General features: G+C 33.8%; 1 protein-coding gene across 2 annotated transcripts in view; it reads left to right on the top strand.

Annotated features, from left to right (window-relative positions):
* Nucleotides 1–25,187, top strand: part of CDH10 (cadherin 10, type 2 (T2-cadherin)) — a 148,897-nt gene extending 123,710 nt beyond the window's left edge. The window contains exons 7-11 of one of the 2 annotated variants that reach the window (XM_008574790.1): nucleotides 6,967–7,103; nucleotides 13,420–13,541; nucleotides 19,022–19,130; nucleotides 20,152–20,403; nucleotides 24,145–25,187. In XM_008574790.1, the coding sequence (XP_008573012.1) occupies nucleotides 6,967–7,103; nucleotides 13,420–13,541; nucleotides 19,022–19,130; nucleotides 20,152–20,403; nucleotides 24,145–24,635 (1,111 nt within the window). In that variant the 3' untranslated portion in view covers nucleotides 24,636–25,187. The remainder of the gene's footprint in view (nucleotides 1–6,966; nucleotides 7,104–13,419; nucleotides 13,542–19,021; nucleotides 19,131–20,151; nucleotides 20,404–24,144) is intronic. The other variant, XM_008574791.1, reaches the window with a different exon arrangement.
* The last annotated feature ends 1,513 nt before the right edge of the window (nucleotides 25,188–26,700 follow it).

The following is a 26,700-nucleotide window of genomic DNA, read 5'->3' as shown; positions in this document are numbered from 1 at the left end:
TAGACTAATAACAACTTAACTTTGATATCTAAGAAAAAAGAAAAAAAACAAAGCCAACTCTATGCTTTGATGTTATCCCCCCAAAATTTTTTGACATTTTATTGTTTCAAGTTATGTACTTAATACTGTGTGTCTTACAGTTTGTCTATACAGTTGTTATATTGATGACTTGTTAGGTTTGTCCTACAGTGTTCATACAAAGGAAGGAAGCAGTTCACTCACCACCCTTACAACACTGGATTATTCTGAGGTTGTCTGTAAACTTACCTTGTGAATGAGTTATTTACCTTGAAATGTTTTGTTGCTTCTCCTTAGCATTGTCTTCTTTTAGATTGAAGAACTCTCTCCAAACATTTTTTGTAAGATAGGTCGAGTGTTGATGAATTATTCCCTTAGCTTTTGTTTATCTGGGAAAGACCTTATTTCTCCTTCATATTTGAAGATTAGTTTTTCTGGTTACAGAATTCTTGGCTGACAGTATTTTCCTTTAGCACTCTGAATATATCATCCCATTGTCTTCTGGCCTGTAGGGTTTCTACTGAGAAATTTGCTGAGAGACATAATGGGGCTTCATTGAACATTATATGTTTCTTTTCTCTTGCTTTTTTCAGTATTCTTTCATTGATTTTGGTTTTTGATGATTTGATTATGATGTGCCTTGGGGTGTTCATCCTTGGACTGAATTTGATTGGCAATCTGAGCTTGCCAACCTGGATGCTGTTGTCTTTCTCCTTACTCGGGAAATTTTCAGCCATTATTTTCCTGAATATGCTTTCTACTTCTCTTCTTTTATCCTCTTCTTTGGGTATGTCAATTATGTAGACGTTATTTTGCTTGAGGGAGTCCCATCCCATATTTGCTGTATTTCTGTTTAATTTTTTATTATTTTTACTCCTCTAATTTGATTATTTGGAAAGTTCTATCTTCAAGCTCACTAATTCTTTCCTCTGTTTGATTACATCTGCTGTCAGAGCTTTCTATCCAGTTTGTCAGTGCAGATAATACATTCTTTATTTCTAGAATTTCTATTTGCTTTGTTTTTAATTGATTCAATTCCTTTGTCACATTTCTCATTTTGTTCCTGTATTGTTTTGCAGATATTTAATTTTCCATCTGTATTTTCTTGTGACTCATTGAACATCCTTAAGAGGGTTATTCTGAATCCTTTGTCAAACATTTTGTAAACCCACTGTTCTTCTGGGTCTACTGCTAAAGCTTGTTTTTCTTTTCTGGTGTCATATTTCTCTGTTCTTTCTCCATATGTATATCTTTACATTAATGCCTGGGCATTTGAAGAAACTGCTGCCTCTTCTAGGTTTTACAGGTGTTCTTTGGTGGTGTTAGTCCTTTACTGATTAATATCAGAGCTTTGTCTCTGGTCTGTGATTTTCTTTCTTGTAGCAGCCTAAAAACATGTGAGATGTGATAAATACATAAAATAAGAAAGTCTCAAAGTTTGCCTTGACATTTGCTCTGTCATATTAAAGAAATACTTATATGTGTATGTAATATTCAGCATCAAAATGAATGCATACTTTAATCTGTTAATCCATCATTTGTTTTGAATTTCATTTGTTTTCCTAATTCTCAGCAGGCCGATTTTGCTTCCATGTGAACTAGTCAAGTATGAGTTCAAATGTTTGTTGTGCAATTTCTAAGTGTGTTATCATATGATTCCTACATATGTAGCTGCATAATATAGAGAAACTCCAATTTTACCTGCCATGGGACTCATGATAGACTTAAGAATTCTATAGGTTCTGCTATTTCATCCAGTGATGTCATGTGTGTATGTGTGTGTATATATATATATATCTATATATACACACACACACTACTAATTTATGTAATTTTACAAAAAATATGCTTTCTTATATTCACACACAGAATTACAGATTATATATTGGCTGAAGAAATCCACAAATAGTAATTACATAGAGCTCCCATCTGCCACCATGACTTCTCCATAAATGCCTCTTTCTCAATCATTTATCTTCATCTAAATTATAGCATTTCTTGGATTTTTTTTTAATCCTTCAAAGCTTTTAAATAACCAAAATATATGTTGAATTTTCCCCATTAAATATTAACCAAGCATTTCCTTGGCAGAGCTCCTGACATTAGCAGGCTGTGTTCTATGTTCCTGACTTTCAAATGGCCTTTTAAAAAATGAAATATAATATTTTTGATGAGTTGACTGTAAATCAAGTGGCATTATTAAATCACATATTAAGAAATTTATCCACACAGATTTTGCATCCTCATATAGACTGATGGTTATTATATGTCAAAATATATCTGTGCATATTTAAAAACAGTACAATAACAAAATAAAATGTTTAGTCAGGATGCACGTCTAGGCACTGAAAGAATCCATTTACATTAACAGAATTAATGACTTCATTACTTATAAATGACAGAGTGTAGGCTGTGAAGGTTGTTGTATACTTTATACTAACTTGATGTAGAAAATGCATATAAATATTCTTTATGTATTCTTTTTATAGAACATGAAGATATATGTGACATATACAGTCATCCCTCAGTGTCCATAGGAGATTCATTCCAGTACTTCCTGTGTATTATGAAATCCATGGGTGCTCACGTCCCTGATATAAAATGTCATAGTATTTATATATAATCCTATATACTTTAAATTGTCTCTAGATTACTTACAATACCTAATAAAAATTAAATGGTATACAGACAGTCATTGTACTATATTGTTAAGGGAATAAAGACAAGACAAAAAGTATGTACACGTTCAGTACTGACACAATTGTTTTTTCCAAATATTTTCTTTTGTGTGTGTGCATACTAAATTTATTTATTTATTGAAACATAATCAATTGTACATATCTGTGGGATAAGTGTTGAGTACCAATACCTGTGCATAATACATGATACCCAAATCAGGGTAATTAGTATATTCAACATTATACAATGTAATCATATTTTGTGGCCCTTTACCAATTTTTCAATAACTCCCCTCTCCCTTCCTCTTTCCCAGCTCTGGTGGCCTCAGTTCCATTCTCTCCTTTTGAAAGTTCAATGAATTATTGTGATTGTTGTATCTTTCTTTCTTTTTCTGTTTATTTTCTGTAGCTCCCATTTATGAGTGAGGACATGCAGTATTTCTTTTTATGTTGCCTGGTTTATTTCACTTAATATAATCGTCACTAAGTTCATCTATGTTTCTGAGAATGGCATAATTTCAGTGGTTTTTTTATGGCAGAGTAGTATTCCACTGTGTATATATACCACATTTTCCTTATCCAGTCATCTGACATTTAGGTTGGTTTCAACTCTTAGGTGTTATTTATAAATTGAGCTACAATAAGCATGGGAGTGGAAGTATCTTTTCAACGTGATGATTTCCATTCCTTTGGGTATACACCCAGCACTGAGACTGCTGGATCATTTGGTAGTTCTATCTATAGTTGTCTGAGAAATCTCCATAATGTTTTCCATAATGGCTGCACTAATTTATGGTCCCACCAAAAGTGTAGGAAAGTTTCCCTTTCTCCACGTCCTCATCGGCATTTGTTATTCTGTCTTTTTCATAATGTTGATTTTATGTCCTGCAATTTTACTGAAATTGTTTATCAACTCTAAGACTTTTTTTGTAGAGTCTCTAGGTTTTTCTATATATAAGATCTTGTCATCTGCAAACAGAGACAGTTTGACTTTCTGTTTTCTACTTTGGATGCCCTTTATTTCTTTCTCTTGCCTCATTGCTCTGGTTAGTACTTCCAGTACTATGTTAAATAGGAGTGATGAGATGGGCATCCTTGTCTTGTTTCTCTTCCATTCAGGATGATATTGGAGGTGGGTTTGTAATATATGGCTTTTATTGTGTTGAGATATTTTCCTTCTATAACTAATTTTCTGAGAGATTCTATCATAAAGCAATATTGAATTTTGTCAAATGCTTTTTTCTCTGTTGAGGTAATCATATAGTTTTCATCCTAGATTTTGTTGATGTGGCATATCACATTTATTGACTGGCATCAATAAATTTAATCATCCTTGCATCCCTGGGATGAATCCCACTTGATCATGGTGTATAACTATTTTGATGTGTGGCTTTATTCTGACTGCTGATATTTTGTTGAGGGTTTTTGCATCTATGTTCATCAGGTTATTGGCCTGTAGTTTTCTTTTCTTTATTTTTTTCTTTCCTCTTTTTGTATCTTTGTCTGATTTTGGCATCAGGGTGATGCTGGACTCATAGAATGAGTTTCAGAGAATAGACTGTGTTTCAAAATTTTGGAATAGTTTGAAAAGAATTAATATTAATTCCTCTTTAAAGGTTTAGTAGAATTCAGTAGTAAAGCCATCCAATCCTGGGTTATATTTGTTGGGACACTGATGGTCGCAGCTTCAATCTTATTGCTTGTTATTGGTCTGCTCAGGTTTTCTATTTCTTCATGGTTCAGTCTTGGTAGTTTGTATGTGTTCAAAATGTATCCATTTCCTCCAGGTTTTGAAATTGTTGGCATATGGTTGTTTATAATTGTCTCTTATCATACTTTGTATTTTGCGGTATTGGTTGTAATTTCTGATTTCGGTTATTTGAGTCTTCTCTCTTCTTTTTGTAGTTAGTCTAGCTAATGGTTTGTCTATTTTGCTTATCTTCTCAAGAAACCAAATTTTTGTTTCATTGATCTTTTGTATCATTTGGGGGGTCTCTATTTCTTTTAGTTCGGCTCTGATCTTAATTATTTCTTTCTATTTACTAATTTGGGGATTGGACTGTTCTTTTTTTCTAGTTCTTTGAGGTGTAGCATTAGATTTTGTATTTGAAATCTTTCTATGCTTTTTATTTAAATATTTATTGAAATAAACTTCCCTCTTATTTCCACCTTCGCAGTATCCCTCCGAGTTTGGTATGATGTGTCTTTATTTTCATTGGCTTCATGAAATTTTTTGATTTCCTGTTTAATTACTTCTTGGAACCATAGGGTCATTCAGGAGCATGTTGTTAAATTTCCATGTCTTTGTATAGTTTCCAGAGTTTTGCCTATTATTGATTTCTAGTTTTATTCCACAGTGGCCGACTGCACAGTGGCTGAGGCTGCTACTGTGGCTCTGAGCCGGCCTTGAGGCAGCAGTGGCTGTGGTGGTGGCTGTGGTGGAAGTGGTATTTTCAGCATGTTCTTGCTTTCTGCTGGATGGGGGGTGCTGCCTACACTCCTGCCTAGGACCCCATGCATGCTCCTGTCTTCTTCCAAACATTTTTCAATCTGCAGTTGGTTTAATATATGGTTGCAGATTCCATGGATATGGAAGGCCAACTATACATATGTATATTCAAAGAAATAAGAGAACTTTCCTAGTGCAATTTATTTATGGGATGGATACTGCTGGACGTGTTATAAATTATGCCATATATTGTGAATGTTAACGCAGTAATCAAAGGGATTTACTTAAAATGTGTATTCTGGAAATGATTCTAAAAAGGAAAAGGAAAGTTAACACACATAATTTGCCAACAGAGAATTGGAAAATATAATTATACTTTGAATTATATTTTTTAAAAAAAGAAGAGCCATGATCAGTCCGTATCTTCAAGATAATGCCACATAATCCTCTAAATTTTGTCATTACTTCTTTAAACTACACGATGAGAAATAATTAAGAAAAAACACACAAAATGGATTTGGCAAAGTCAGTGATGCATGATAGCAAAGACTTTGTATTGATTTACATATTGCAATTCCATGTGATATTTCTACAAGAAACAAGGGTTTTTGTTTTTTTTTGGCCATAATGCCAAATAATTCAGTCATTGTTTTTTTTCATTTAATAAATACTTGGGGATCACCATATTTGGTAACATGTTCTTAAGGAGTTCTTAGTCTATTAGGGAAGAAGATTCAGTATGAGACTCAAATAATATTCATTGAGTGCCTACTAGAGTATGGTGCTTGGTGATTTTATGTTTTATTTCCTGCTTGAAATGTGACATAAACCGAATTCTAAATATAATGTGATAAATGGCAGAGAAGAGTGGTGCAAGGTGCTTAAGGATGGAAGGGTGAAAATAGCTTCTACTTGAGCTAATCATGGAAGACTACAAGAAGGAAGTAAAATTTCTGTTGGGTCTTTCAGTAGTATAGTAATTTTGTCAACTTAGGATGAAATTTCAGAACAATTCCAGATATAGGGATACAACGGTCTACTTTATCTGTGAATTATATGACATGGTTTGATAAAAATAATGGGATTTATTTGAACTATGTCAACCAGATTGATATAAAGCAGTGTTAGGCTTTAGAGTGACATCCAACACAATGCCTGTAATCAATTTGCAGCAGTTTTAATTTTTCAATACATATAGACTTTGACACAGATGTATTACAAAACTCTTTTCCTAATCTTTTCTATTTTTTGAAGATCACTAGTTAAAAGTTATATGTGTTATAATGAAATTTGTGGTTAAGAAATTGAAGCTACATGGGTATTATACCACGAAGCTACTAAACACCATAATAATTTGATGACCTACAACTTTGAGGAAACTAATGTCTACAGTTTTCTCACCAAGAAAAAGAATTTCCAGGAATGATCTTTCACAATAGATTTGTGTAGTAATTCTTCAGTAAAACCCTCAATTATCAATTATCAAATAAAGTCAGTTTCTAATGCAAATTATTTTGTAGACAAATACTCAAAGTTAGTTGACCGTATATGGTAATAAATAATGATTTAAACAACACAAATGTTCGAAAGATTAACATTTGAATGTAGAACAAAGTGCCAATTCATGCTTTGGAGAGAGAGAGAGAGAGTGTGTGTGTGTGTGTGTGTATTGTGACAAATTGATGAAACAGTCTACATTTTAGATTAATACTGTGTTTTTTCCTTTAATTCTTAGTAATAGATGTGTCTTTGCATTTCACCATTTTCTTCTGTAAACCATCGCTAATACTGCCACGTATTTTCTTTGCCCTCTATGCTCAGATTTTCCTTGGATCGCCACACTGACCTTGACAGGATCTTTAACATACATTCTGGGAATGGATCTCTTTATACTTCAAAACCACTTGACCGTGAATTATCTCAATGGCACAATCTTACTGTTATAGCTGCTGAAATCAGTAAGATGAATTTTAAGTATATGACATATATTTACATATGTTTATGTTTTATGTATATATTTTTATTTTATATATCTTAACAAATACTTAGTTTTATTTTGTGTTAAAAATAACTCATTCTCATTCCATATGCAAATTATAAATTTAAGTTTTTAAGTGGCTTCTCAACACCTGTAATATTTTAATATTTCCTTTAGCTATACACAAAGGTATAGCTATAGGTATTATAGACAAAGCAAAATTTTACCTCTGCCCTCTTAGGGTGTTTGTCTGGGCCTGAGAATTAAATTGACATAAGACAGATTAACAAGAGAAAAGCATACAAATGTATTTGTTTTACATACAAGGGTGCCTTCAGAAAGAAATGAAGACCCAGAGAAGTGGCAAGACCTAAAATGCTTTTTCGCCAGGATGAACATGAGAGGCAATTGTGGAAAAGTAACAAAATACATATGTTTGTACAGAATTTCTTTGCTTCAACTGACCATCTTTTATGTCAAGAATACTGCTTTCCTTCTAGTGCAGGAAGGACAGCTTCCATATGGAGGTTTTATCTTCTGCTTTTAGGAAGAAAAAGAGGAGGTTTGAGTACCCTTTGGTAGCTGATGTTTTGTTTGTGTGTTTTTAGTGCCTTTAGCACAAAGTAATCCTCCTTAAAATGGCATAATTTAAGTGGCATATTTTTCCACCCTTCAGTATCTATAAATCTATATTTATTATTAACTAATAAAAATGAGCTAGAATTGGGAACTAAAGATATTCTCATTTGGGGAAAAACTAAAAGTATTAAATTTGTTGCATGTACAATAGGGATTAGATTCTATGCTAAATGCTGGTAAATATTATATTATTAAATATTAACAACAAATTTGTAGGTAGATATTACTACTTCTCTTAAAGGAAATCAAGGTATATGTTGGTAATAATAGTTAACATTAATCATTTTGTGCCAGGTATCACTGTAAGAATTTTAAATTAATTTTGTCCTGCTGATATTTTTATTAACCTCGTTTAACAGAGAAGGAACTAAGGCTCTGGAGTTTTGGGTAACTTGCCCAAAGTCATAATGTTAGAAGCAGTAAAACTGGGAAACCAGTCATTCCATTTCTAGATCCAATACTTAATTCTATACCTAATTACAAAATTTCTTCCAACTAGAAACTGGCAGGATTCAAAACCACATCCATCTCTAACAGCAAACGTTCTTGTCCACAAACAGGACTGGCTGTGTAATTGTGCAGCCTATTGTAAAATGCAAATGTAAGGCTAAATGTTAAAAAATCATTAAGAAATTTCAGTGTGAGCCCTTCTAAGTGTGAGGCCCTTTGCAACTCCTCAGTTCTCTTCATGGTTCCTGATCTCTACACTGAGAAAGACATGGAGTAGAGCAACTACTTAACTATTTTAAAAAGAAGCATTACTTAGGAACTGAATCATGATGAAAAACTAGGCCCATAAATTCCAGATCTGAATTATTAAGCTGAATCCACAAATAGGTGTCAAGGTCAAGTTCCTTGACATAACCATTCCTGGCTTTGGGAGGGAAGGCATTGGGGCTGAATCACCCTGTGTCTCAGATAGATGGAACTGATCATCAGCAATGAATTTAAAGCTTCAAGATAAAGTAATAGACTGAGATTTTTCTTAAATCTGGTTCTCAAATACAGATTAACTGCAAATTTCCCAATGTTACCATAGTGAGATATAAATGGTTGTGACTTTTAAGGCTAAATAAAGATTTTTCAATTTTTTTTTTGTCAAAGGACAAAATCACAACAAATTTAAAGATCTCAATTGGCTCTACTGCAATTCTAGAATCGGGCAACTTCCATTCCATAAAATAGAATAAATGTTCCAATGAGCCAAGCAGAGGAGGTTAATTTTATAGATAGAAGAAAGCAGAAACAAAGAACAAAGAGTGGATTGGTCATTTCAAAGTATTTTCCTTGTAAGGTGGGGACAGAGAGACAGAACAATAGAAAAATAACTGATTATCTAACATCAGGTCACTTCAGAATATCCTTTTTGTGTAAGTATTAAAACAGAGGTAACCTCATTGTCATGCCTATTGAAGATTTAAAGTGGCCTGTTTTGGAAATTGGCTGTTTCCTCTCTCTGCTAATTTCTTGGAAGGTCCGACCACAATTTAGTTTAGGTTTGGTGACATGGAACTTAGCAGGGGTGACTTCATTTTGATTTTTAGTCTGGTCTTTTGGAGCCTAGTGCAGCAACTTAGTCCAAAACAATGGCCTCAAATAATTTTTACTTAATGTCTTTGAAGGAAAGCTTTTATTTCTATATTTGTCTCCTTAGCCCTGTAGTTAGGTGTGCCCAGCTTGATACAGTCTGCTCATTCCAGAATCATGATTGTTCTCTCTTCTTGATTCACGATCCTTATTCAAGCCCAATGAGCTAGTCATTGCATTTTCCATTACAGATACTTTGAGAAATTTAACTTCTAAAGCTAGTTGAAGTAATTACAATTGGGTAAAAAGCTAAGCCAATTACTTCTTCTTTTCGAGAACTAAACCTATTTTTTTTTTTTCCTTACATAAAACCAATCTAAGGAACAATTTCTGGAAATGCCTACCTGCCAAACCATGGGCACTCAGAATCCCATAATACTGTTCTGAGTATTAAATGCAATGCGGGTGAGAGGGAAACAGACCATAGGGAATTGTTTTTACTAGACTTTAAACGCTGGCTTTATGATAAATGTGTCATACACCATGTCCTGAGCAGGACACAATGACATATAAAAGTATTCCTTACCTTGTGTTTCCAGGCCCCAACCCCTAACAGTTTAATTCTGGATTCCACAGCAATGTATCACATCATATGGCAAGTACTATACCAGGTAATTATTTAGTGCATTATACCATGAAATAATTTCTTTTTCTTCTTTAAAATATATTTTGAAATACATTTAGAGAATAAAATTCTAAAATAAAGGTCACAATCAATGGACTTAATTATACACTTGTTATTTTAGAACACATTTGTTGTGGAAACCAAAGAGTTCCTCTCACCGCATCTGAAAATTTGACTAAAATCATTGCAATACGTTCTAAGGACAGTAGACCAAAATTAATGACAGAAGGACTCCATTATTTATACCTAGTTCTTTATTAATGAAAATTCTCACTCTAAGCAGGTGAGAAAACTGCATCTTTCTAAAGCTTGAGGTTTGTAGATAAAATGATTGGTTTCTTCTTTTTGGAGGTTTGGAAAAGCCTGTGGATGCACAGGCATGGCTTCACTTTAGGACAAACTTTTTTTTTTTTTTTTTTTTTTTCCCTTTTTGTCTTTTTTACTGACTGGTAACGGGATCGCAACCCTCGGTGTTGCGCCTGCACTGTGCTCAGCCAGTGAGCGGGAACCTGAGTAGGAACCGGTCTCCATTAAGTTTCTTTCTTTTTTTTTTTTTTTCCTTTCTTTTTGTCTTTTTTACTGACTGGTAACGGGATCGCAACCCTCGGTGTTGCGCCTGCACTGTGCTCAGCCAGTGAGCGGGAACCTGAGTAGGAACCGGTCTCCACATGGGATCCGAACCCTCGGCGGGAGGGCCACCGCGCTCCCAAGCGGCACACAATCCAATGCGCCACCGGGCCGGCCCTAGGTCAAACATTTTAAGATCCTTTACAACTGATACATTCTTGCTACAGTAGAGTTTCCCAGAAGGACTCTGAGAAGACTCAGGTGGTAAATATATGCCAGCTGCTATTCATTATGATCCTTCCTCGGGATGCTTTATACTTTTATTTATACATAATCTGCAGCATCTGCTGGCAAAAAAAGATTAGAGTAAGCACTGTTTTTTGAATTGGTGACTTCAGGCTTGATGCTTTACAAAGCACGTTCGTCCCTGCAGATTTAGCTTTTGATTTGAAGAGCTTTGAGTTATTTGTAAAGAAGTTGGAAAATTTCCATATTTTATTAGGGAAGGGTTTGGCAATGCAATTTTTTAGATGTAAAGCTTTTCTGTCTTTCTTGGCTTCCGTGGCCTTGTTAGAAAGTAAATTGGTACCAATAAGCTTCATATTGAAGAATATTATACTTAGCTCCCCTTGCTAGACAAGTAGGTTGAACAGTACATTCTAGAAAACATAGAAGAAACATACCTTCCCACTCTTCTTCATAGCACAAGTAACTAGGGAGTACAGGGTCCATTTGTAGGTGAACACCATGCCTCTGGATATTAGTAAATGGTGTAGGAATAGGGAGGTAGGAAAATAATGGAATAGCATCTTTTTCTTTTTTTCCCCTCTTTCTACTTCTTCCTAAATGCATCCTTCTTCAGCGTCACAGAAAAGCTAGTTGTAGAAAAGCTAGTTAATACATTTGTATTGTGTGGAGAAAGATAACATAAGCTTTTAACTAACTTAAGGAAGTGAAGAAAATATGACAGCAATAATAGAGATAGTGTTAATAGTAGTCAACACATATTGAGTAATGATCAGCAAACTCATATTTTGATAAGAACTGCTCATGCATTAACTCACCTAATTCTCCAAAAGCTCTGTGAGATTGGAGGTTCTACTTGGATTCATATTAAGTAAACTAAGGCATTGGAGAGGAGGAGTAAATTGGCCAAAGTAACACAATGAATGAGTGGTGGACTTGGGAATCCAAGCAGCTCCGTTGGAGGCAGGGCCAGAACTCTTCCCCACCAGACACACTAACAGGCGGATGATTTGTGACCATATATTAACCTGACAGCTGAACACGTGCTGGTTAAGACTGAAGTAAGACTTCAGAGGGGTGTTGAAAAGGGGATGTATTTTAAATTTCTTCTTGAAAAGAGGAAGAAAAGGTAAATATACTTCAAATGGATTTAGAGTCCTGTCTGCCTTTCTTTATAATACTTGAGCCTTGTGAATGTACTTGCTGAGTAATCAGTTCTTACACATTAATTTTTAAAAAGTACTGATTTTACTATTTTAGTAACAGTGCAATTATATGGGGGGGAGTGTTTAAACTATTTGTAAGTGACAATATTTTCTACCTTTGTATCTGAAAATTACTTAGATAAAATTAAAAAGTCAGATAAATCTCACAAGGGTAACCCACGTTGGTTGACAACGTTTAGAAAGATTGCTAATGTCCCTCAGCTACTCCTATATTTTTTGTTTTGGTTTCGTTTTTTGGTTAATTATCTCCTTTTTCCTTTTATATTGCTCTTCAGCTTGATTTTGCCAAAGTTCACACAGAAGTTTAACAATATCCAAAGACTGAGATATTGTATTTATTTTTGTTGTTGTTGTTTTTTGTGTTTCTTGGCAGCTAGCGGGTACGGGGATCTGAACCCATGACCTTGGTGTTACCAGCATTATACTACCCCAAGTGAACTAATCAGCCAGCCCCTAAAGACTTAAATATTTATATCATGAAGGCTGATGAATATAACCTGAATTTAAGATATAAACACATTCTCAGATATCAGTAGAAGTGCCTAGGAAAAAATCCACAATGGTGATAATGCAGTTATGAACAATACAAGGTTGTTACCCAAAGCTAAGCTAAATAAAGAATCATTTATATTTTTAAATTCTATTTACAAATCAAAACAATTTTGAAAATGCACCTCTTCCTGTGAAAACTTTGATGCTCTTGATGTTAGCATTTTTAGCAGAAAAATCATGATTAATATGGTATTTGTTATTATTGAGCTTATTTGGGAATAATAAATTATTATGCAACATTGAGCCTGGATTGTTGAAATGGTACCAGTAACAACTGTATTAACAAAATATTTAAATATTTCATTGTAAATTTTCCATCCAATTTGTAAAATTGGTAGCCATGTGTTAAATTTCTGAAAGGAGATTTGAGAGTAGCTGTTGGAGTACATTTTAGTACTAAAAGTAGTCAGAAGGCTTTTAATATAACTGCCTCTTGGGAGCTAGTAACCTTGGGCAAGTTATTAATTTACCTAAAACTATTTCTTTATCTAAAAAAAGGTAAAGATTAAATGATATAATGCTGTACAATAAGTATTTAATAAGTATTTGTTCTTATTTTATATATTTGGACAGTAAGGACATAAATATAATATGAACTCAATTACACTGGCTTATGCTTTTAAAAAGATTTTTCAAAATACAAATAGTGCCCTTGTGCCCAATAATAACTGAATTCATGACTACTTAATTAGGCTCTGCAGTAATTTTCTTTATTGCGTTTGCTCATTATGTTAGCAGAATGAATGCAGTGCTTATTTGTATGTGCGCACTTAATAGCCACAAGTTGCCTATATAAATTAAATCCAATGCACAAATGTGTCTTCCTAAACAGAATTTTTCTTCCCCTTTTCTAGACAATCCCAAAGAGACAACTCGAGTGGCTGTTTTTGTGAGAATTTTGGATGTTAATGACAATGCCCCACAGTTTGCTGTGTTCTATGACACTTTTGTATGTGAAAATGCCAGACCGGGACAGGTGAGCACCTATAGGCTTGAAAACATGGGAAGATTTTAGCTGCATATTAAATATTTTCCTTTCACGGTCTTGAAAGGAATGAATAAACAGAGAGAGATACACTTCTGTGTAATCTCAATAATATAATTTTAAAAACCTGTGACTGATGTTTTTAAAGTTAGGAATATTTTAAATAGCAGGATGCAGAGTTTCATATTTTCTTTGTAAAGTTTTGATGCAAAGACAAGATTTTATTGTTGCCACAAAAGTTGAGGTATAAGAAGATGTAACTTTAACATTTAAAACTTTCAGAATCAAAAATAAATAAACCTCTGAAACACCTGCTGTGCAATTAAATAAATATTGATAACTGCTAGAGAGATGGGAAATGACAGTTGGGGGAAACCCAGAGACGAAATGTATGGGAGCAACAAAATATTTCATCAATATTCTGATGTATGCAAATATGATTTTGAAGCAGGGCAGCAGAACTGGCTCCTTAGACTTACACATTGCATTTCATCATTACAGCAACAAATAAAGTGCTTAATGACTTAGTTTAAGTCCTTTAAAACATTTTTCCTACATCAGCTTTGTTTATAATTCTTTAAGTCTTTTCCTCAGTGGACTCATTTTGTTGATTGAAAAGCTCCAGCGTATGTGGCTGAAAGAAATGCTCTTAATTGGTTTGAGTGCTATCTTCACAGAAGAAAGCTGCATGTTATAAATAATAATTGGGAATCAAATGTGTTTTATTAAAGAGGAGCCATCGCAAAATTGTATTGTGTTTTGACATCATTTGATGCTCTTTATAAACATCGATGTCATTGTTACATTTTTATGCAGATTATATTGTGGAATAACTCAAATTCTTCCTTTTGAAGATTCTAACGGGAATTCAATAGCCTGTCTGTTTGAAATGGTAAAATTGCTGCAATTGTATTTTTTTAACTTGAAAATGTTATGGAAGTGTTTAATTTGGAAAATTTAAATGACTTAGCTGCTTCTGACTTCTTAATGAAGCAGTGCATGCCCTAAAAATACCATTGCAAATAGTCCTCTGCTTGGCAGGCTCAGCATGATATCAGCTGAATTCTTTTCTCTAAGAGATAAATTACCCACTTTGCTACTGCTGCATACATTGCTCCCTCTATAGTCATTCTATTTGATTTTCAAGAGATATCTTTCCAGAGCATTTGAATCATTATAAGTACTGATTTACAAATGTATTCAAAGTATACAAAATAACAGACTGTGTTTGTTTATTTTCCTCATGCCTCTTTTCTTTTTAACTATAGCTGGCTCAGTAACTTCTTTTTACTTTTTGGATGTTTAAAAAATAGTTGGCATATCAAAAGAAAATAATCAAATGAAAGATTATTTTTTTTAATAAAAAAGCGGTTAGCCTATCTTGACCAACTTGATAGGAAGAACATGATTAACAATTTTTGTCTAATTGGTTGCATGTGCGACAGTCTCCCATTCTAGTTATTTTTAGTAAGAACAGGTTGTTAGGTGTCTCATAGGCTAAAAAAATGCCTTTGCTTAAACTAAACTATTAGATATTAAGCAATGGAATTCTAGCTTATGATATCCTAGCAGGCAAAATCAAAGTGGTTATTTGATAAAGTTCTTCTTCACTGAGCCTTTTGTGAAATTCATTTGTTAGCTCTGTCTCCCTTTCTCCTAGGAAAGTAGGAGTTTGTTAGGGCTTCTGGGTGTGTGTTAGTTATTTAGAGAGTATTTCAGTCCATGTAATCCTCCTCCAAATTAAGTGCTCTTTAAGAGTAACACTTAGAACAACAACATGGGAAATAATTCCATTCATTTAGTGTGAGGACAAAATGAGAAGACAAAAATAAAACTAATTGCACCCCCTAGTCCATTCTGTTCCCTTGTCTTGCCTATACCCTGATTTAAGGATAGAAGACTTTCCTCCTTGGGAAGGATGAAACTTGTGATTGATGTAATATTAATAGTTCCCTTTTGTGCTTTAACTAAGCTACTTGACTCCCCACCTTTTCAATCTCAGAGAAAGTTGGGGGACCTTAGAAAAGGAGAGAAGAGAGGACTGGTTGTTTTTCTTTTCTTGCATTTTTCCTCGCTCATGCCCACTCCTTCAGTCAATAAACGGTATTTGAATAACTGTTAATCTCTATTGGAAGGAAATAGCATTTCAGTCTCACACAATACTTCCCAAGGAGTCTACCTAGGGAGGGATGCTGCTTATATTGACCTATCGATAGTATCTAAGCAAATTATCAAACCAAATAGCAACTATTTGCATATATCAAACCAAATAGCAGCTAAGCCTTTATCAAACCAAAAATATCCCATTACATATTTTTCATAGAACAATTTTAGTTACTTCCCTAACAACTGAAAAAGGTGCATTTTACCAGAAAAAAAAAGGAATATTTTTTGTCAGTAGAAAACTCCTAGTCTTCCCACAGAAAAGGCTAAAACATATCAAAACCTAATGAGCAGTTTTCTACCTTTAAATATCTTAAAATCCAACTATCATTCCATACTCCATTATAGCAGGATCACTGAAACACCCTTCAAGTTGATTTAAGATTACTTCAGAATAGTCCAGTGAAAACACAAATACAGAGGTAAAATGTGAAAGACTTATCTGTGTCTCTTCTTATGCTCAAAAGGAATACTGGATATCATCCATGTTTGTTTGTTTGCTTTACCTAATTGCGGCAAACTCTTTTATGGGAAATGGATCAAAATGAGTTTGTCTCCAGGCAAAATAAAATAGTGAATGCTTATATTCACAGAGAGCCAGTGGACATGGTTTTATCTCCTTCGTGTTGCCAACTTCTAATTTCTGTGGCAACTCTTTATAGCACATTTACCAAAACAAGAGTACTGTGATTTTGATTGGATCATTGGAAATGGAAAAGATGACCAGATTGAGATTAGACACTAGAAGCCAGGTTGTGTCTTAAAGAAAAAAAAAGTATCTTATAAAGGGAGTGAGTACTTCCATCTCCAATAGAGAAGTCTTAAGGCCATAAAAATAATTTGTAATATGAAATAAATTCTGCAACATGTGATTCTGTTTTGTTTGTATCATTAATATGAGTTTGACTTATTTCTTTTGTAACATTCAATGAAAGTATTAAATTAACTACTTACCTTTAAGTCAATAGTGCTACAATCTTTGATGAAAAAATACATTTTAATTGAGGATTTTTCTGTAAGTCTTTTATGTATTTCTTATAAATATATGTAAAGATGTAACCATCTGTTTTCAGAAATGTATTATTTTGGTCCATACAAATGAATTGGAATTGTAATTTGTAAATGTATATTATTTTGAGACAAAATATATCATTGCAAGTGTGTATTTATTTTGAGAAATTACAGTCTTTATTTTATTTATTTATTTTTTGACCGGTAAGGGGATTATAACCCCTGGCTCGATGTTGTCTGCACCACGCCCAGCCAGTGAGCGCACCCGCCATCCCTATATAGGATCTGTACCTGCGGCCTCAGCGCTTTCAGCACCACACTCTCCTGAGTGAGCCACAGAGCTGACCCTACAGTCTTTATTTATTTATTTATTTATTTATTTATTTATTTATTTATTTATTTATTTATTTATTTATTTTTGTCCTTTTTGTGCCCGGCCGCACCGCGCTCAGCCAGTGAGTGCTGTGAACGCACCGGTCATCCCTATATAGGATCTGTACCTGCGGCCTCAGCGCTTTCAGCACCACACTCTCCTGAGTGAGCCACAGAGCTGACCCTACAGTCTTTACTTATTTATTTATTTATTTTTGTCCTTTTTGTGCCCGGCCGCACCGCGCTCAGCCAGTGAGTGCTGTGAACGCACCGGTCATCCCTATATAGGATCCGAACCCGCGGTGGGAGCGCTGCTGCTCTCCCAGCGCCGCACTCTCCCGAGTGTGCCACGGGCTCGGCCCCAGTCTTTATTTTAAAAGACCATTAGCTCAACTTTTACATTTCTAACACTTTTTGTGTCTATGTGTACATGTTAAGATATTAATCTTAATGAGCAAAATTTTTCATTTGCCTACTATCATTTTTGATTTACAATTCCATTTATGCCATGAGTATGCTTGACAGACAAGAAATCAGTCAAGAAATGATTTTGTAACTACATTGACACCTCTTATTTGGTATTAGTTAACATTATTTTGACATTTTTCTCTTTAATTAATTCATATATTTATACAGTTTTTTTTATCATTCTTGCTTCTGTTTAATCTAAAGGTACGATTAAAATTTATTCAAATAGTTATGTTTTTAATTTTAATATATATTTTAAATGATCCAAAGTTTTAAATGATTTTTTTTCTGCTTATTTCTAGACAACATATATTTTTGTCTGATGCATTTATATTTCTTTTATCATTTTGAAATAAATGGTTGGGCTTGTAATTAAATAGGCTAGTATGTCAAATTCATTCATTTTTTTTGCTATAAGACACTTCAAAAAAATTAAGACAGAATAGTTATAACAATTTCTTCATTTTTTCTATTTTACATAATGTTTTAAACTTGAAATTCCTTGATAAACCAAGAAAACATCATCGGCAAAAATATTTCCACCCAATATTCACACAATGTTAAATTGAGGTAATGCAGTCAAAAGTATATTTTAGTTAAAGATAAATTTGTCTGCTTATAGTTAAGAACTTCTGAAGCCCTATTAAAATTAAAATATTTTTAAAAATTACTTATTCATATCATTACAAATTAAAGGGAATATATTTACCAAAAAGTACATATCTATCTGTTACATATATATTTGCATAATAGTAATCAATTATAGAATGTCCCAAGCAGTGATCTGATTATATATAAGGTATTAAATTGTTTACTTTTTTACCAGATAGCTTCTTATATTATCTCTTAACTTACAATTAGTTGAAGATCTGGCCCATATAAAATAACCATTTCCCCACACTATGCATATAAAACATATAATACAATTCTATTGAAAGTGCAAATGAATTGAACCATTACTATTAAAGTAGATAATAATGTTAAAGACTTTCCTTTAAAAAGTAATGTATAATATCACTTATAAAATCTCTAAATTCTTGGAATATTTTTCACTTTACTTTTGGGGAGGACCACAGCCATAGTCACAATAATTTGCTAGATGTTTCCCACATTGGACAGACTCTTCCAGATCAATGTTTAAATGTATATGATGTAACCTACTCACATCAAGTACTATACCTAAATTAATAAAACTTTAAGGAATATAATATTTTCATTTACCATTTTGAAGGAAAGAATAATATCCAGAAGTGATGGAGACAAGAGAGAGCGACTTTATTAAAATCAAAGAAATAATAAAATAGATGGATTTACTCAAATAAAAATGCATGCCCAAGAAACAAAATCAATTGTCTTTTAAAAATTTTAGACAAAATCAAGATGTTAAGAAACTGCATGTTAAAAAGCATATATGCCAATGGAAGTTTGGTGAATATCTATTTTTCTCTTTTCTGCAGCTAATACAGACTATAAGTGCGATAGACAAAGATGATCCTTTAGGTGGACAAAAATTTTTCTTCAGCTTAGCTGCTGTCAATCCAAATTTCACAGTCCAGGATAATGAAGGTAAATTTTAGAACTTGTTCATTATGATTTACAATGACATTAACAGGAAATTTCCCCTAAACTAACCATTGTCGTATATATGATGTATCAATTTATTGATCTCAGTTACAAAATTTCCTTTCATCAGTTGTTTAACGATATATTATGGCAATGTCTTTTTTGACAATGTTTACTCTCTTCAATTTTAAAATACTAAAATATATGAAAGAAGTCTCTTTATGGATGCTAAAGAAAAGACTGAATCTTAAAAAGATTAGAAAGGCTGGAAATACTCAGTTCCTATAACAAAAAAGATAGGACTCATGCACTAGACAAATGAAAGACTAAGACTTTTATGCAAACTTCAGTGAGATTTAGTAGCATAGATTCACTGAAGCCAAATAGTCATAAAATAATTGTTAGTTGGTATTTAGTAGCAGCAGATACACCAAAGCTAAATAATAAGAATGAGAAGTAGTACAAAGGCATTGCTGCAAAGGTATTGTTGTAAAAGCAATGCATATGACAGGTTTTTTACTATAATGCAGGCTTTTGACTTCATTATTGATTTTTAAAATGCAGCAGTGCTTAAAATTTATCCAATCATATTTTCTTCATGTATATAGGATTAATGTGCATTGTGGGAGGGGGGTGAGGGTGAGCACACACACAGGTATGTATAAATAAAAAACACACAGAAAAACATTTAATTTTTTTCTTGTTATGCAAAATACATTTTCTGAAAAATAAAATGTTATTATCTATGTAATCTTGGTAAATAATTCACTTATAAAAATTCACCATTTTGAAAACATTATCAGGGAATTACTTGAAAACCTCATAAGCAATCCACAGTATTAGATTTCTCAAAGTAATTTATCTTATCATCATATTAATTGCATTATACATATTTTATGGGCAATTTCATGTCAATATTTTAGTTTACATAAACATGTTTTTATTTATATGTCAAATCACAGTTGTCAGGCTGAGACAGGTTTACTTTCCCAAACCATTTGTAATATTTTAAAATTTATTTTAGATAATACTGCCAGAATTTTAACCAGAAAAAATGGATTCAATAGACATGAAATAAGTACCTATCTCTTGCCTGTGGTGATATCAGACAATGATTACCCAATTCAGAGCAGCACAGGCACGCTGACCATCCGGGTGTGCGCTTGTGACAGCCAAGGCAACATGCAGTCCTGCAGCGCCGAAGCCCTGCTCCTCCCTGCCGGCCTCAGCACCGGGGCCTTGATTGCCATCCTCCTTTGCATCATCATACTCCTGGGTAAGCGACTTAAAAAAAAATGGGATCATTTTCTACGTTGCTTACTTTACTGTGTTTTTAAATAAGAAAGGTTGTTACTAAAATACCTCTCCCCAAACTAACCCCAAGTTTTAAGACAGACATAAATTAACTGTGGAATATTATTTGTATTAAAATATTTTATTCGATCAGAATATATAAGGATATATAAAGAATTTTTTATGGTAGTAGTAGTAGTGGAACTTTACTCATGTGGCCTTGAATTCACAACACTGTGAATCAAAGTATATAAAAAAAATTATCTATCTTTTGCATGATATATTAAATAAAGGCAAGAATAAAAATGGAATGGCTTTTGGAAAGTTGAGAGGCAGATGATTGCAATTCTTGCTAGCCATGCTGAATGTTGTGATGGAATTAAGCATTCACTGAAGCCTAAGTCCAGTGAATGAATGAAGGGAGATGCGTCAATTGCCGGTACCCCAATCTTTCATAGTGGCCCAGTTTTCCTCTCCTGAGCGGTATAGGAAAAGAATCTGTGGCAACTTTCTTTTTGAATCATCTGTCAAATAGGCCAGGAGCTGGAGGAGTTGGAGGAGTATAGTAGGGTCTCAGTTCCCATCTCTTAAAGTTGGACATGATCAGATCTCAGTACTACTAAACTAACAAACAGAAAGACAAGGGTTAAGTTGATTACCTTTGTTAGAATGGAGATTCAAAAACTGGACTCTGTGAAGAAGCGCTTCCCACCGTCATACCTGTACTCAATTATTGCTGACCTTTTCATACTCAGAAAATAAAGTTAAAATGATCCAGCTTTTCCCTCAAACTTTAAAATAATGCTGACAATAATAAATAGTAGCAATATTTTTTATGATTATAAAAGAGAGCTAGTTTTTATGTAAAGCTAGGACCTGCAACAATAAAAATTTGATTAAAAATACTTTGTCATTCTATATTTAATTTTGTTATATCTATTTCATTTATCGAAGATTCCATTTTTCTACTTTATTATTGTAGCATATTTATACTATAGCTCTGTATTTAAATAACTAAAAGGTAAGTTGCTCATGCCAGATAAATCATTAAATAGATAAAATAAACAGTTTTAGATTAGATCATTATGTAGTTTGGAAAACAAGAACATGCACATTTTAAAATAAATACTAAAAAATAATTAAAAATAGACTTTATATATGCTGTTACTATGGAATATGAGGCCAAACACAACTTTTTTGTATACCACAAAGAATAACAAACTTGATTTTATTTAATAGAATATGTGAGAAGTGATAAAAGTTTATCTTTATAATTTGACTTGCCATTAATACAATAAATATATTGAGGAAAGCCAATATATGTGCTTTACAGTAATTGAACCTATAACTGCAAATGTGAATAATATAAAAATTTATTTTTGGAGGTTTGTATTTTAAATTATATAGTTAAACTCATTCCATAAAATATATATTAAAAAGGAAAGTCTCCTATGAAAATAATAATAGTAGTAGCAAGCTTTTAGTGTGTTTTCTGTGTCAGACTCTAATTAGCACTTTACTACAAAAACTTTTTTATTTGACAAAAGAAAATGTATGGAATATGAAGGGTTATTATCTTCATTGTATACATAATAAAACTGAAAGTTAGAAATATTCAAAAAATTTTCCAAGGTCACACAATTTCTGAATGGCTGAGCCTTGTTGTTAGTCACCATATATACAATTTTCCAAGAGAATCTAAAGTTTATTTCCAATTTTTTTCCCATCATGGCTGGACAGAGGCCCAACTATCATTGAAAAAATGTTAAAATAGCCCTTTACTTGGATTACTTGTCCTCAAAATAATGATACTTGATTTTATAACCCAGAGTAAATTGCTTTTAACTCCTTTTGAATTAAGCATCAGATTAAATTTACTCTCTAGTTGCATTAGGTTAAAACTATTGCTGTGAGTATTCCTCTGACCCTAATCAAACAACATTGTATCTGACATTTCAAGAAGCAGGAAAATGAACTTGGACTTGGAGTTTTCATTATCCTCATTATTAGAAGCTTTTTTATTGGATAAAATCATTTGCTTAATAACAGTCTGAGGTTTAACATCGCCAGTTGTTTGTACATGAATCCATGAATTTAGGCAAAATAAAATGACATATTTTCCCCCAAAGCTGAAGAATAAATATTTTTTCTTCCTTTATCATGGCCTGTTTATTTTATTTTTTTATTTTTATTTTTTTTTGTCTTTTTCCGTGTCCGGCAACGGATCGCAACCCTCAGTGTTGCCCCCGCACCGGACCGGGGACCGGCAACGGGATCGCAACCCTTGGCATTGCCCCCGTGCCTCGCTCAGCCAGTGAGCGGGAACCGGTCCACAACCCTCAGTGTTGCCCCCGTACCGGACCGGGGACCGGCAACGGGATCGCAACCCTTGGCATTGCCCCCGTGCCTCGCTCAGCCAGTGAGCGGGAACCGGTCCACATGTAGGATCCGAACCCTCGGGCGGGAGCGCCGCCGCACTTCCCAAGCGGCGCACTTATCCAGTGCGCCACCGGGCCGGCCCCAAATTTTTTAATAACAATTTAAGACCAAGAACTTATCAATGGACTAAAACTTTATTTTTTATGGCATTCAAAAAGTTTTTGTTTGCCCTCTCACACAAAGCTGAAGACTGAGCATTCAATGTAATTTAAAAAGAAAACATAACTTAACACCCCTTCATATAATAATATAATAAATCCCATATCCTTTAAACTTTTGTTCTAAAGAGGCTAAATAAATACATAGATATTTATTCATATATGTACCCAGTAAAATCTCCCCTCCCTTTCCCATCTAATTAAATTCACATCTGTTTCTCCAAATTATTTTAAAGGATCAGGAACAAAATGGGGGGTGGGGGGCAGTGAATAAGTGTAGGAAACTCTATCACAATTAGCAGAATTTGATATTACTTTCCTCTAGTGTTTGTTTTATTGCCATTATTATGATTGTTGACAACATCATTATTATTATATTGTCATTGCTACTTGCTCATGGAAGTGAGGAAATGTACTTTGCTGTCATCTGATCTAACAATTTTTGGGCAGGTCTCATACAACGTATATATTTTCATGAAAAGTCTAATAAATTTCTAAACTCATGCGATGTCTACATAGCCTGGTCTTTATTCCAGTGATTAAGACCTTCTTTTAGTAAAGTAATAAAATAAATAAATAAATAAATAAAAACTATGTAAAATCACCAGCAAAGCTATTTAATAGAAACCAATACTCTGTATCTTGTAAAGAATGTTGCTTTTTAAAATTGTATAAGAATGTGAAAAATGTGGGCATATTTTTGTCCTTCTTAATTGTCTTATTTGAAACTTAATTCAATTCATGTCTATTTTTTTATGTAACATCGTATGTCCCTATTTAATGCAAGGATAAATATTGTCTGTTCAATCAGGCACCATCTTTAAACAATTCTTAGAAAAAACAGATGGAATAGAAGTCACTGTATTTGAGGAATATCCCTCATTGCTTTAAAAATAAATTAGAAATGCCGCTCTCAAACACCACCCACCCAGGTTAAATCCTCCAACATCTCCTTCCTCTACCCTCCTAAAAAATAAATAAATAAAAATAATAATCAGAAGTCCAAAATGAGTCTTTAAATCTAACCTGCCTAGGAGAACCTAAACAGCTGAACCTCCCTGGCAGTATGCCCCCTCCTTGACAGTGCTGGAACGAGCTTCTAATGTCTCTTCTCGTCTTTTTTCAAGTTATAGTAGTACTGTTTGCAGCTCTGAAAAGACAACGGAAAAAGGAGCCTCTGATCTTGTCCAAGGAGGACATCAGAGACAACATCGTGAGCTACAACGACGAAGGTGGCGGGGAGGAGGACACTCAGGCCTTCGATATCGGCACCCTGAGGAACCCCGCAGCCATGGAGGAAAAAAAGCTCCGGCGAGACATCATCCCGGAGACGTTGTTTATCCCGCGGAGGACGCCTCCAGCCCCGGATAACACGGACGTCCGCGATTTCATCAATGAACGGCTCAAAGAGCATGACCTGGACCCCACAGCGCCACCCTACGACTCACTAGCCACCTACGCCTACGAGGGGAACGACTCGGTGGCCGAATCCCTGAGCTCCTTAGAATCGGGCACCACTGACGGGGACCAGAACTACGATTACCTCCGAGAATGGGGCCCTCGGTTTAACAAGCTGGCAGAGATGTACGGTGGCGGGGAAAGCGACAGAGACTCCTAACCTGGGCTGCGTGCTCTGCTCAGACGAGAGCAAGTCACTCTACCGACGCTGTCTCCACCATGTTTGATATTCAGGAGCATTTTCCTGCCACTCAGCACAATTGTTTTCCCCATTTACTTCTTAATTTGTTCATTAATTACATTAATTCTTTCCTGTAGGATGTCTCATGGAATATATACGACATTTTATTTAATCACTTCCAAGAGCCAAAGCTATGGAAATTCAATGTTGTCCATCTTAGTAAATAAAAGATAATTTCAGATACAGGAACAGGATAGTTCTCCCTTAAGCAACCTCACAAGCCGCTTCTGTTGATACATGTTCTGCCCTTGCAAATGAAGCTTTTAAAAAGGCGAAGAAAAATTTAAGGTGTATCCTGTTCTGTACATTAAATTTTAAAAAAATATATGTACATGTGGTGTTAGTAGGTGTGATATGCAACCTGGTATACAAACGTTTGTGCAATTTCATTTCATCAAATTCTATCTGCTAATGTTTTATATTTATATTTTTGTATTTATTTTTTAAAAAATAAACCAGTTTTTACAACTACCTGGTCTCCAGCTTCTTTTTTCCTTCGGAAGAAAAACTGTTTCCACGAGCTAAATATTTGAGTACAAAATTACATTAAATACACATAAGAACACAAGGCATTATAATTAATTTTGGAAGCTCTAACTAAATTCATATGATTTATTCAATTGTTACTCCAGTGAGTCTTGCTATGCTGTGATATGTGAAAAACTCTTCATAGTAAAGGTAATAGTCATTTATAGACCACATAAAAATTTGTCATTGAAACAAATTTAAATCATGACCATCCATATGCTAAATATTCTAAGATACCAGCAATGCAGTAGTTTTGTTTTGTTCAGATTTACTAAAATAATATCTAAAAGAATAAAAAATTTTCTCATCTTTGTATGACATTTGTGCTATTGAGGTTTATAGACAATAACAGTTCATATTTCAGACTGAAATAATCTTTTAATGGAAAATATACTTCCCTCCTATGGTGACTTTGAAAATGCCTTGTAATGACAGTAATAATGCTTGAATATTCCATTAAGACATAGCATTGCAATTATGTCAAGTTTTTGAAAATGCATTATACATTTATTTGTAACAAAGTCTGTTTTTCCATCAATGAATGATTCAATAGAAAGCAATAAAATAAAATAAAATAATACAAGAATAATACTGGCAGTTAACTATCCAAAGTTCCTGAGAATTACGGAGGTTAGCTGCCGCTAACTGATTACTTGTTTCTAAAGCTCCACAACATGATTTATTTATAAATGGAGTGCTTTATTGGTCCTAGACAAGGAAGTCACATTCCCTGCTGAATATATTGTAAATAATTCCAAAGATTTGTGTGCTCTCCAATTAGTGAAAATGTTATGCTATCAGAGTGAGTCAGGATACTAAATTGACACATCCTTAATGCAGAATTAATTATTTCAGTCTTCTTGAATGGTAATTGTTTTCAAATTTCCAGGCTGAAAGGATCCACATCACTCTGGCTGCAGGTATTTTAGTTTGCATAGTAGAATAATTATGAAAGAAAAACAGCACATGAGGTCTAGTCAAAACTACAGGCAGTTACAAGGCTAAGTGACACATCAGACTACTGTAAGAGCTAATTGGGCAGACTTCCTCCCTTCCAAGAACCCATTTATGTCTACTGAAGTCTGGCTGTCAATAGGACAAAGTTTAAGGACCAAAAAAAGTTTGATCATATATGTTGAACTGAAGGGAGGGAAAATCCTCAATATCCTACAAGAGTTATTCATTAAAAGTAGCAGCAGTAAACAACAGAAAAATAGAATATATCTTATGAGCATTTCACATTAGCTATGATTATAAATCTTTTGGACATTAGAATTGTCTAAACTGATCAATTCTCAATGGTTCTACTTTCAACAAAGTATCAAGGAAAGTTTATGCAATGATAAATACATTACTTAGGGTAAGATTTCTCCATATTAAGTAGATATTGCTACCTAACTGCAAGAATTACAGACATTTATTGGTGCACTTTTACACACAAACTGTAAGTAATTTG

Source organism: Galeopterus variegatus, unplaced genomic scaffold, assembly GCF_000696425.1.
Source record: "Galeopterus variegatus unplaced genomic scaffold, G_variegatus-3.0.2 Scaffold1106, whole genome shotgun sequence".
Taxonomy (NCBI): domain Eukaryota; kingdom Metazoa; phylum Chordata; class Mammalia; order Dermoptera; family Cynocephalidae; genus Galeopterus; species Galeopterus variegatus.
Note: the sequence above shows the minus strand (reverse complement) of the source record. Positions and strands in the feature narration are given on the sequence as shown.